Here is a 14,199-nt window from a genome sequence, read left to right as displayed (position 1 = left end):
TTGGATTTCTTCTATTTTAATGTTTTTGTCTCTGGAACAGGAACTGGGAAGAAATCTGCCCAATAGGAACACAGCAATATTCACCTGATCGCTCTTCTAACCCTTACTCACTCCATCTAAACAAAGTTTGGCTACAGTTCCGCTTTAAAAGTGATCAAACACCTTTTTATTGAATAACACAATTAATGTTGCATGCCTTAGAAATTTAACAAAGTATAGAAGACAGCTATGCATAGCCCTTGTCATGTGATTAGCCCATGTCTTGTACACCTTCCTTCTGTTGCATAAATTGTCATATTTCAATGGATGAATTAGACACCACTTACAAGATTCTAGCTGAGCTGTGAGCAAGTGGATTGCTTTAATCTTTATGCTTTATGTTCTAAGGCTGTAAGCCTAATGACCCTGCAATGTTTTAATGGGCTCTGTAATTAAAACGGGTCTTTATTTTCTCTACTTCTAAAAGACTTTGCTGGGGGAACTGCATTAATGTTGTGTATGTGGCTTTATGCTGGTGTAAACAATTACTACTGAAGTGTACAGTTATTGTTTCCCCCAAGAATTCAATCTGCCTATGAGCAAAGTATCACATAGGAAAAAGTGCTGCCGTGAAATGTTCTTTTCAGATGGTATTAAAAAGCATTTTCAATTGCAGCATCCTGTAACATTGTGTAAATAAAATTCGTAAAGCCCTGTGCAAATTGTTAGTGCTATATAAACCCTGTATAATACTAAGAATAAAAAATAAAAATCAGTTTGGGGCCACTGATACAGTTTTGGATGGGTGCTTTTCTTTAAAAAAAAACCTCCAGGAGCTTTCAGTGCTGCATCTCTGTCATGGAGTTTAGCTTCTCTGGCTTTATACTTTTACAATGTAAGAAAAATGAGAACTCGGGGAAAGACCTCTTCACAACTGATAAGGAAACAGGGCAGGGATTTAATATAGTTACATAGCTAGTCTGGTTAAAAAAATACACAATTCCATCTAGTTCAACCGATAAAAGGGGGGGGGGGATACACAATCCTATACCCACAGTTGATCCAGAGAAAGGCAAAAAAACAGCAAAGCCTAATCCAGTCCGCTCCAGCAGGGGAAAAATTCCTTTTTTATCCCCTGAGAGGCAATCAGCTATTCCCTGGATCAACTTTACCTATAGATGTTGGTATCCAGTTATATTCTGTATATTTAGGAAAGAATCCAGGCCTTTTTTAAACAATCTACTGAGCTGGAAAGAACCAGCTGTTGAAGGGAGTATTTTCCACATTTTCACAGCTCTTACTGTGAAGAAACCTTTCCATATTTTTGGAGATTACATTTCTTTTCCTCAAGATGTAAAGTGTGCCCCCTTGTCCTCTGTGGTGACCTTAAAGTGAATAACTCAATCCCTATTATAGTGGTTCACTATATGGACCACCTATGTATTTATACATGTTGATCATATCACCCTTTAATCTCCTCTTCTCCAGAAAGAATAAATTTAGTTCCTCTAATCTTTCCTCATAGCTTAACTCCTCCATGCCTCTTATCAGTTTGGTTGCTCTTCTCTGCTCTTTCTCCAGTTCCCCGATATCCTTTTTGTGAACTGGTGCCCAAAACTGAACTGCATATTTCAGATGAGGTCTTGCTAATGATCTGTACAGGGGCAAAATGATATCTCTCTCTCTCTTCAGTCCATACCTCTCTCAATACAAGAAAGGGTTTTCCTCGCTTTGGAAACCGCAGCTTGGCAGTACTTGCCATTAAGCTTATGATCTACCAGAACACCTACTGTAAATCCTACTCCACCATTGATTCCCCAAGTTGTACTACCCCCTAGTATGTATGATGCATGCATATTCTTTGCCCCCAAGTGCATAACTTTACATTTATTAACATTAAACCTCATTTGCCACATAGTTGCCCAATTAAACAGTGCATTGAGATTAGCTTGTAAATTGGAGACGTTATTCCATTGCATACCTTAGTGTCATCTATAGCATTTATAAATAAAATAAAAAGAATGGGTCCCAACACTGAACCTTGGGGTAAACCATTAATAACCCTAGACCATTCAGAGTATGAATCCTTAACCACTACTCTCTTAATACTTTTTTTTTTTTAGCCAGTTTTCTATCAATTTACAAACTGATTTTTTTTCAAGCCTGTAGACTTTACCTTACACATTTATCATATAGTGGGGCAAAAAAGTATTTAGTCAGCCACCAATTGTGCACGTTCTCCCACTTAAAAAGATGAGAGAGGCCTATAATTATTATCATAGGTATACCTCAACTATGAGAGACAAAATGTGGAAATAAATCCAGACAATCACATTGTCTGATTTTTGAAAGAATTTATTTGCAAATTATGGTGGAAAATACGTATTTGGTCACCTACAAACAAGCAAGATTTCTGGCTCTCACAGACCTGTATCTTCTTCTTTAAGAGGCTCCTCTGTCCTCTACTCATTACCTGTATTAATGGCACATGCTTGAACTTGTTATCAGTATAAAAGACACCTGTCCACAACCTCAAACAGTCACACTCCAAACTTCACTATGGTGAAGACCAAGGAGCTGTTGAAGGACACCAGAAACAAAATTGTAGACCTGCACCTGGCTGGGAAAACTGAATCTGCAATAGGCAAGCAGCTTGGTGTGAAGAAATCAGCTGTGGGAGCAATAATTAGAAAATGGAAGACATACAAGACCACTGATAATCTCCCTCGATCTGGGGTTCCACGCAAGATCTCACCCCGTGGGGTCAAAATGATCACAAGAGCGGTGAGCAAAAATCCCAGAACCACACGGGGGGGACCTAGTGAATGACCTTCAGAGAGCTGGGACCAACGTAACAAAGCTTACCATCAGTAACACACTATGCCGCCAGGGACTCAGATCCTGCAGTGCCAGATGTGTCCCCCTGCTTAAGCCAGTACATGTCCGGGACCGTCTGAAGTTTGCTAGAGAGCATTTGGATGATCCAGAAGAGGATTGGGAGAATGTCATATGGTCAGATGAAACCAAAGTAGAACTGTTTGGTAGACACACAACTCTTCGTGTTTGGAGGAGAGAGAATGCTGAGTTGCAACCATAGAACACCATACCTACTGTGAAGCATGGGAGTGGCAACCTCATGTTTTGGGGCTGTTTCTCTGCAAAGGGAACAGGACAACTGATCCGTGTACATGAAAGAATGAATGGGGCCATGTATCGTGAGATTTTTAGTGTAAACCACCTCCCATCAGCAAGGGCATTGAAGATGAAACGTGGCTGGGTCTTCCAGCATGACAATGATCCCAAACACACCGCCCATGCAAGGAAGGAGTGGCTTCGTAAGAAGCATTTCAAGGTCATGGAGTGGCCTAGCCAGTCTCCAGATCTTAACCCCATAGAAAACCTTTGGAGGGAATTGAAAGTCCATGTTGCCCAGCGACAGCCCCAAAACATCACTGCTCTAGAGGAGATCTGCATGGAGGAACGGGCCAACATACCAGCAACAGTGTGTAACAAGCTTGTGAAGACTTACAGAAAAGGTTTGACCTCTGTCATTGCCAACAAAGGATATATAACAAAGTATTGAGATGAACTTTTGATATTGACAAAAATACTTATTTTCCATCATAATTTGCAAATAAATTCTTTAAAAAATCAGACAATGTGATTGTCTGTCTGGATTTGTTTCCACATTTTGTCTCTCATTGTTGAGGTATACCTATGATGACAATTACAGGCCTCTCTCATCTCTTTAAGTGGGAGAACTTGAACAATTGGTGGCTGACTAAATACTTATTTGCCCCACTATATGTGGGGAACTGTGCCAAACGCTTTGCAAAATCCAAGTATACTACGTCCACAGCCACTCCTTCTTCATCTAAGGTTTTACTTATCTCCTCATAAAAATAAATCAAATTGGTCTGATAACTTTTGTCTTTCATAAATCCATGCTGACTGTTGCTTAAAATATTTTTTTCCAGCAAGAACTCATCAATGTGGTCTTTTATTAAACTCCAGTATCTTCCCAAATATAGAAGTTAAACTAACAGGTCTATAGTTAGTAAAGACTTTGATCCCTTTTTTAAATATAGGCACCACATTGGCCTTACGCCAATCTAATGGTACTATGCCAGTCATTAAAGTGTCCCTAAAAATTAGAATGGCTTCTTGGAGGACTTTAGTCCAACACAGGCATACAATGCATACAGTGAAACTCAGATGTACATTTCCTAAAATAAAGCAGAAACGATGACCATTTAGTGCAGCCAGCTTTGTCAGGCTGATGCAGAGCAACTCATGGTGGATGGTACATTGAATGGGCACATTTAAAAACCCAGTCCTGATATGTTTTCCTCCAAGATGAGGACCACTGGCAGCCTGTTCTCTCCTCACTCTTTTCATATACATAAATCTATTAGGGCAGCAGAGCCAGTCTTGCAAGTTTATAAGACAGACATGAAATATTTGCTACTGTAATCACAGTAGAATAATGCCATCCAAATGCCACCTGATTTGTTACTACCACCTTCTATGGGAATCCTTAGTATGCATTCATTGCTTCCATGTTAAAGGAAACTTTAATTGTATAGATGTAAAATTTACAAGCAAGCCAAGTTCTAGATATCTTTTTACTTCTGTGTTAAAATGTTCACCTTGGTATATGCTTTGACATCATTATGACTTCTAATTTTGTCACCTGTTGATTGCAGGAGCCAGCAGACCAGGAGTACTTTGGCTTATTTTTGGCACTCTCAGAAGTGAGGAAGTCTATCCATGTGGGTAACCTGACCTTTCATGATGGATCTGAAGTTGAAAAACATTTGCTTTCAGATGTGATGAAGACCATAAAGCCATGGTTGGCTGTGCTAATGGATAATTACAGGGTAAGTGTCCTACAGCTTCAAATGTCATTACTCAAGGTAACAATCAAGCCATGACCAGTGGTGCTTGAAGTCATGCATGCTTAATGGCCTTTAAAATAAGATGAAAGGAAATGCTTAACTTCTCCACATGTACAACAGCAGGAAAGACTTCTGCACAAATTAGGGGTTCACTGATTTAATTATTGTAGGCTTAGAACTTGAAAACTTGACCTGGTAAAAAAAAAAAAAAACCCTATGAAATGGCCACTAATGGCAATAGCAGACTACATGAAACTGTTGGGATGTTTTGGCTGACCAGTTATTAAAAAAACTGCATTTTGTTTTGCACAAGCATTATATTTTTCCAGACTTTGCAATACAACATCAAGATTGCAGAATGTCTGATAATTCAATTAAGCAGTATATTAAGCAAGGTGGCTTTAAAGGTAACAAAAATTATCAAAGAAATGAACTGTGTGGATGGGAAGTTTTCAAGACATTCTAATAAAATGAGGAATAGACCTTATACTTTTGCATGTGTGATAAAAGTGATACATGCAGATTCTGTCAGAAGGCTGTATTCTGCTTCACACGGTTTTAGTGGAGGGCTTATTGGTTGCCTGTAGTCCACCTCACCATAATCTGTCTGGTTATGGTCTGTTTGTGGCCCCCAAGCTGTAATCAATGGAAGCTATAGTTCCTACACACACCATTTATGATGGCCTTAATATATTTACAGGTACTTGTATAGCACTGTCAATTTACGCAGCGCTATATATATATATATATATATATATATATATATATATATATTGTACATTCCCATCAGTCCCTGCCCTCAAGCACCTCCTAAACCTTAACACGCTTTAAATCTGACCAGAGACAGTATGTGCGTGTAATTTACTTTTACTCCCTGTGTTTGCTTGGATTTCTTCTGGGTTTATTAAATACAGGTAATTCAGTTGGCTTCCTCCCCATGAACCTATACTGCATGTGTGGTAGGAACGTTGGATTATAAGCTCCTTTAGCACTTCTATCAGGGGCTACAAAGATGTGCATACTATGGTTCACATTATATAAATACTGGATTTAAATAAATTATGTTGCGCTATATTTATCTGATTGCTTTCCAAGACTATACATTAGATGTCTTTCCATTGTTAATGGTTGCCTTAAAAATATAATTGTAGCTGCTCTGACAATATGCAGGTTGGTAACCAAGCTTTGTGTGCTTTAAGGTGCTGTTGGTCTCAAATTCTGCTTTAAATATTTAACCTTGCCTTGCCAAATGAGCATCCATTGCTCTTCTAGAAGGCCAGCTTATTTAAACTTTTTGGGACTTTAGTGGGGAAATTGCTACTTTCAACCGCTAATTTGAATGGAAGACCCATTGATGAGCTTATAGCACTGTAGCTCAACACAAACATGAGGAGAAGATGCTCTGGTTCCTGCGTGTTTTTTTTTTTTTTTTATTCCAGGAGAGGGATTGTTTTGTTTTGTTTTTTTTACTCACTGGCTATAGTTCTTTGACCACTGTTCTTTTGGCTATTTTTCAATAAATAGGTTAAATAAGTACATGGTTCCAGAATTTTCAGCTGCAAAGAATCGCCTATAACAGGAAATCCTAAATAAGGTTATTTTGAAGTCCTAAATTATTGCCCACAAAATTTAATCTTTTTTAAACCTTTGCGATTTCTACATCAGGACATGTGTTCTTTTAATTTTAGCTCCAACATATTCCCAGTGTTTTGTTTTCCTCTTCTAAAACAAATGTAGAAAGCAAACATTTTAAAGGCTGCAAATTTCCCTTTTATTGGGGCTATCTGATCCAAAAGTGATTTATAGCTGTGACTTTCCCCAGAAAATTACTGTTCTGTAGGAAACAAATTAGATTAACTTCCAGCTGTCTCAAGAAAACCCCTGCCTGGTCTATTAAGGCCAATTACCATGCATTGTGCTGATAATTATCAGTACCTAGCAATTGACTTGGGTTCCTAAAACCAAGAAGTAATGTATTTTAATGAACCTGTGACCTTGTCTGATATTGAAGGTAAACCTGATTTTTTTTTTAATTGAGAGCAAGTTGGGCTGTGAGGGACAAAATTCCATGTTTGCAATGGTGATTAGCGGTACTTTTTGTAGTCCATGCAGTTAGATTTGTAAAATGGACCCTTGGATATTATGTCACGGTACAAAAAAAAAAAAAAATTATTGTAGATGGGAAAGTGTATTTTGAATAAATTTTGGAAAATGTAAAAGTGATATTTCATGTGTCTTTCACACATGAAATACTGACCAAATAAAAAATCTACCGTTCTTTGCTTGTGTGCCTCTGCCCGGCCACAAGGCCTTTGCACAGGGGTCCTGGCTGCGTCCAGCTCCTATTGCCCTTTTTGTTTTGCCTATTTATTCTAAAATAATGTATTGGGATAGAAAACCAGGGTAGCCCACCACCTCCTAAGGAATGGCATAAACTATTATTGGGTGAACCTGAAGAAATCAAAAAGGAGGACTTTAAAGGTGGGTGGTCTCTCAGAGAGGCATTAAAACCAACTTTATTGTTTTTAAGTTGGTTGTAATGTTGGGGCTGCCATGCCAGTCAAAACAATGAATGAGCTGAGAAAACTATACATAGTATATTAAAACAATAACTCACATTGATAACCTTGTGTACACATCAAGAACAAAAAAAAAAACACGACTAAAAATTGTTTTGCGCTATATTTATCTGATTGCTTTCCAAGACTATACATTAGATGTCTTTCCATTGTTCATGGTTGCCTTAAAAATATAATTGTAGCTGCTCTGACAATATGCAGGTTGGTAACCAAGCTTTGTGTGCTTTAAGGTGCTGTTGGTCTCAAATTCTGCTTTAAATATTTAACCTTGCCTTGCCAAATGAGCATCCATTGCTCTTCTAGAAGGCCAGCTTATTTAAACTTTTTGGGACTTTAGTGGGGAAATTGCTACTTTCAACCGCTAATTTGAATGGAAGACCCATTGATGAGCTTATAGCACTGTAGCTCAACACAAACATGAGGAGAAGATGCTCTGGTTCCTGCTCATTCAAAACAATAAATGAGCTGAGAAAACTACACATAGTATATTAAAACAATAACTCACATTGATAACCTTGTGTACACATCAAGAACAAAAAAAAAAAACACGACTAAATAGTCCTATTAATGTAGTCAAAGGAAGTAATGTAGTCAGGAAAATTGGGAACAACAGACAAATAGATGACCAACTACAGACCGAGACCCTTGAAATTATCATGTCATCCTACACTTTAACTGACACTGAAAGACAGTTACTTCCTAAAGGGGTTGTAAAGGTTCATGTTTTTTGACCTCAATGCATCCTATGCATTAAGGTGAAAAAACACCTGTCAATGTCCGACCGTGTGTATGGGGCATTAGTGTCACTTTAAGGGACTCCGCTTCTGCCCACCTTCCAACCTCGATCATTTTGAGGTAATCAAAGATCTGAACCTCTTTGTACGTAACCTGCTATTGAAACTACTATACCAAAAAGACAAACCACGAACCCTTGACCCACCCCTGCCCACTGACTATACTAATCTGGATTTTCGGGTACTAAAGATGCTAAATGAATTATGGGTTGAAAATTAACCCCCGGAGCTCATTGAATTGTATCAATTTAGAAACAATATTATGTTCAGTTGAAGAAGACACTGCTAATCCGAATATACTAAAGAAAAAATCTACAAAATATCCATCAACTCAAATTAACCCCAGTATAGCTTTATTTTTAAAGCAGGTCATGGCTGAAATAAAAAACAAAACAAAAAACTGAAAGTTTCCAAAAGACAGGGTTCTAATCGACATGTACAACAAACAGAGGCCCTTCGAAATCTTATGACTCAACAGGACTTGACTATAAAACCTTCAGACAAAGGGGGCAATATTGTTGTCATGGAGACAATAAGCATGAACAAACTTGTTTGGATGTCTTATCCAACAAAAACTGGTACAAGCAAATCCACCCTCTCTCCATTTCAATTGTTCAAAAATATTACGTTTTAGTGGACTCCGTATACTATTCTGGACTCATAACCAAGCAGATATGGAAATTCATACGAATATTCCATCCAAGGGAAGCATGTTTCTATTCATTTCCCAAAACACATAAGAATCTTACAAATCCTCCTGAACGTTCTATTGTATGCAGTAATGGTTGCATTCCCAAAAAAGGGAGTCGATACATCACATGGTCACATGGTATGTAGTTGCTATTTGTCCCAGAATTTGCCTGGATAGTTACCATCGATGTTGAAGCCCTTTATTGTAGTATCCCCCATGACTGAGTGGTTGAAACTATGAGGACCTATTTGTCACAAAAGGGGTCGCAAGATAGAGAGAAGGATAGATTTGTAGTTGACCTGTTGGACTTTGTACTCAGAAATAACATGTTTTGCCAGCTCCCACTACCTCCAGGTGCAGGGCGTGGCTATGGGCACATGTGTGCTCTTACGCCAACCTGTACCTGTGGGCAGTGCTGTTTCTTGACCTAGGCCGACACTTTGCGGGGGGAGGCAAAATCCGCCCCGCATGCAAAAAAGCCCCCTCATCCCATTTTCCCAAGTCCCGGTTCCCACGGCCGCCTCCCGCACAAATACAGCCACGGCGGCCGGCTTGCTGTGGCGCGGCACTTGTAAATATTGTGGGCAGTATATGGAGCGTGCTTGGCCGGCGGGGAGGTAGTGGAGCGGCAGCGACGACAACAACTAGCACCCCCATAAGCAGCCAGTGATTGGCCAGGTCGGCTTAACGTAATCTGACTGGCGGAGGTGGATCTCAATGCTCCACCCACTCTCCTCCGCACGGCTTACTTCTTTACTGAATCTTCTCCCCGGCCCGGGGCGAGAGGAGGAGGAGGAGGAGAGGGAGAGAGAGGAGGGGAATCCCCAGCCAGCGACCAGGACAGGTTATGTTACTATTACTAATGTGTGTCAAGTGCTCAATATTGAAGTTATTATACTGTTGGCCACTGATGAGCTGCACTGATATGGGCACTGATGAGCTGCACTGATGAGAACTATTAGGCTGCACTTGTTGCCACTGATGAGGCCACACTGATGGGCACTGATGAGGATGCTCTGATGGGCACTGATAAGGCTGTACTGATGGGCACTGATAATGCTGCACCAGTTGCCCCTGATGAGGCTGCACTAATGTGCACTAATAAAGCTGTACCGATGGGCACTGATAAGGCTGCACCGGTTGCCCCTGATGAGTCTGCACTGATAAGGCTGTACTGATGAGCACTGATAGGCAGCACTGATGGGCACTAATAGGCTGCACTGGTTGCCCCGATGAGGCCGCACTGATGGCCACTGATGGGGCTGCACTGATAAGGCTGCACTGATGGGCCCTAATAGGTGGCACTGGTTGCCCCTGATAAGTCTGCACTGATAAGGCTGTACTGATGAGCACTGATAGGCGGCACTGATGGCCACTGATGAGCTGCACTGATGGGGTTGCACTGATAAGGCTGCACTGATAGGCGGCACTGATGGACACTAATAGGCTGCATCGGTTGCCCCTGATGAGGCCGCACTGATAAGGCTGTACTGATGAGCACTGATAGGCGGCACTGATGGACACTGACTGATGAGGCCACTTGGTACCCGCTTTTAATGTACAGAGCGGAAGAGGTGGAGCTCGAAAAGGTGAAGCCTAAATAGGAAGGGGTGTGGTTTACAGATAGGGCAGGTCTTAAACAGGAAGGGGTGTGGCCTTGACAGGAAGGGGTGGCCCTTATTTTAATTACGGGGTGCATGAGTTTAGTTAAGCCTAGGGCAGCACAAAACCTAAATACACCACTGCCTGTGGGGGGTGGGAGAACCAGTTTTTCTCTGATGAGGGATTTGCGATATACCTGTGCCACATTCTATCATGGCACAGGTATATTGACGACATCCTTGTCATCTGGGATGGTGACACAGTCTACTTGATCAATTTATGACCCATCTAAATTTGAATACCTGGAATCTACAATTGAATATTATTGTAAACAAGAACACAAATGGGTCTCTCTACTGCTCTGTTTCGCAAGCCCACAGCGGGCAATGCTATCTTGCATGCTAGCAGTGCCCATCCCGCACCCTTAATTTATTAAATTCCATACGGACAGTACCTAAGATTAAAACATAACTGTACAGACAGTGAGGTGTTTGAGGAGGAGGCTAGGAAACGGCGGACTTCTTGCCAGAGGCTACAGTAAGAAATGCATACAACCTTACAAAACTAAAACCCAGTGAAACTTTGGTTATTTTCAGGGAGGTCGAGGCAGAGAGACAATAGAGTCAGATTTGTTGCCTGCTATAATCCCCAACATCAGGCTATTAAAAAAGGCTTACAAAAATATTGGTATCTATTAACCTCAGCCTCTGTTGTTGTCTCTAAGTTTGTAACCCCCTAACTAAGTGTATTATTTTGTCGGGCACCCTCCCTCAAGGACAAACTTGTCCACGGTTATCATACAGGCCATCATAGGAGTATTAGGAATTTATCGTGAGCTTCGTTCAAGTGCGGTAACTGTGACTATTGTAAATTCATCAATACATGCAAGGATGTGGTCCTTCCCAATGGAAGAAAGTTTTATCCTAGACATTTTGTAAATTGTCATACACAAGCAGTAGTTTTATATTTTTCTGTGTGAGTGTGGTTCAATCTATGTCGGAAAGACCATTCGTGAATTATGGTGCAGAATCCATGACCACATGTCATGTATAGGTGACCTATATTCACATCCTTGGTCGCCATGCAACAATAGACCATCAATATTGTTCATTCACATTCAGTTTTTTGGCTCTTGAACATATCCCTCTCCAACCCTTGAGGGGGAGACTGGGATAGAACTATATTACAAAGAGAGATGAAATGTATATATTCTCTGAAAGCTACCTTTTCTCCCAGAGCTAAATGGCCACCTCCTTCAAGCCTTTTTTGCCCATTTCATTTCTCTTTTTCCTTGTTTCCAGCAATGCATTCAGTGATGTAAAGTGTGTGTGTGTGTGTGTGTGTGTATATGTGTGTGTGTATATATATATATATATATGTATATATATATATATATATATATATATATATATATATATATATATATATATGTATGTATGTATGTATGTGTATATATATATATATATATATATATATATATATATATATATATATATATATATATATACTAGTTTACATTGAGTACACCAGTATTGTGTGGTTTAGTGCTGTTGGAACTACCATGTCATGATAACCTAACATATTGATACAATACAATTCTACCGATTTTTCAGAATTTATACCTCTTGGTTCACACTTCTGGGAGTTGTGATACCATTGGAACCAGGCATTCACCCCTTTTCAAATTTTTATTTTTATTTTATTTAGTAACTAAATTTATTTTGTATTTTATTTATTTTCTCCCCCCCCTTTTTTTTATTATATTTACTTATTTACAATTTTCCTTTTTATTTTTGTTATGCTTTATTTAAATTGAATTTTTGTTTTGTTATTGGTTCTGTTTGTTGTGGTTATCCAAATGTCCCTTAGTTGTGAGTGGGCTCCTTTTTAAGGCTACTTGTGAATGGTATCGGCATCATATTTTTCTCCCTCCCCGCTGGGAGGGACGTGTTGTCCATGTCTCCTCTCTCTTTCCTTAGCGCTTGTTGGGAGCCGGCTGTACATGAGGCACAGTCTTCTGCGCATACGCCTGGTCTTCGGACTTGGTCGTCGCGTGTCGGCACCGCTCCGTCCTGAGGTGCACACACGATGCATGGCTTCCTCCCCAGCACGTCACCCACTGGTCCATGATGGTCCTTTATGGTGGCTTTTTGCCGCTATTGTTTAGGCGGCTTTAGGTGGAGCCCTTGTCCCCACCTGCTACATGATGTTGGGTGAGGGGCGGCCCTTCAATTAGGGTGGGGTATGTATGTAGTGAGTCCCCTATCGGCAGACTCGTCTGACTTTCTGGAGATCCAGCATCCCTCCATGCTGGTGGTTTTCTGTCTTTTACCAACATTTGCTTTGAAAGGTGATACTTCCTTACATTACATAGAGTGCTGCTCCTAGGTGTGCATCACTAATCTTGGCCTGATTCTATGCTGCTCTTCCTGCATTCTTCACACATATACAATTTTTAATTCATTTTTTTTGTTTTGTTTCGTTTTTTGCCATTCAGGGCATTGTTTGACTGGCCTCACTGGTCACTTGCATTTTTGCCATCGTCGTTTAAGAACATGTAATATTACACTGGTTTAGGCACGTTCTTCAATTCTTTTTTTTATTTTTCACGGCTCTCCTCAGGGGGTCTGCAGGGAGGGCCCTCCATATGTTCCCTGCCACCTTGTTGTCCACCCACCCTCAGCTTCCAAGGGGAACCTCTGCTGTGCTGGTCTACAGCATTAGGATCCAGATAATATTGCTCTACATAGCCATTGATATTTGGCCTTGGTTCTGCAGATTTGGCAGATTTTACTTTTGATTTCACCGCTATGTGAGTATATTGTGCTTAGGATATTGGATGCTGTTTTTACTTTTTTAAAACTGATGCATTTTGTAAACCGTGTGTTTATTTTTATCTATATGACATGGTTCCTCCACAGATGTAAACTTAAACAAACTTTGGCTGTCTCCTGAGGATGTGGGCGTTGTCCCTCGAAATGCATAGAGATTACAGCTTCAGTAATTGAACAATGATTTACTAATTATGCTGGTACAGGCGGTCCCCGGGTTACAAACAAGATGGGGTTTGTAGGTTTGTTCTTAAGTTGAATCTGTAAGTCGGAACAGGTAATTTTTTTTAAGTGTGGCTCCAGCCAAAAAAAATAATTTTTAAGCTTTTTGTATAGCATAGGTAAGGGATAACACCCCTATAACGTTTGTTTTGCCGTCTGTGCCCCTGTTTAGAAGATTTCACCTCACTTTCTGTCCCAATGACAATTGGCTTTTGGAAATTTTGGGTTGTTGTGGAAACAAGGATTGGTGATAAAGCATCAGTGGGGAGACACCTTGTTCCCATAATAACTCTTACAGGAGTGAATTTCCCTTCCTAGGGGTAGATTTCCTCTCACTTCCTGTTGTCTCCCTCTGTTTGTAAGTAGGAGTCGTTTATAAGTTGGATGTTTGTAAATAGGGGAAAGCCTGTATTCAGAATTTACATTGGTGAATAATTGGATTTTATTCTGTTCCATTGTTATGTGCAAATGTGAATGACATGTATTTTTTTTTTTTTTGTGAATCTTAATAAAATTTGTACTTTTATATAACCCTGTTGTACTTGATAATGAGCACCACTCTGTTAAAGTTCCATTTCCAAACGGTTTTTGTGTTTTGTGCAG

At 40.0% G+C, this 14,199-nt stretch overlaps 1 protein-coding gene across 1 annotated transcript in view; it reads left to right on the top strand.

Annotated features, from left to right (window-relative positions):
- Positions 1–14,199, top strand: part of CPVL (carboxypeptidase vitellogenic like) — a 212,441-nt gene that overhangs the window by 101,730 nt on the left and 96,512 nt on the right. The window contains exon 11 of the mRNA XM_073630166.1: positions 4,686–4,859. Coding sequence (XP_073486267.1) covers positions 4,686–4,859 — 174 coding nt within the window. The remainder of the gene's footprint in view (positions 1–4,685; positions 4,860–14,199) is intronic.

Source organism: Aquarana catesbeiana, linkage group LG05, assembly GCF_042186555.1.
Source record: "Aquarana catesbeiana isolate 2022-GZ linkage group LG05, ASM4218655v1, whole genome shotgun sequence".
NCBI classification, from domain to species: Eukaryota; Metazoa; Chordata; class Amphibia; order Anura; family Ranidae; genus Aquarana; species Aquarana catesbeiana.
This window is presented reverse-complemented; position numbering and strand designations above follow the sequence as displayed.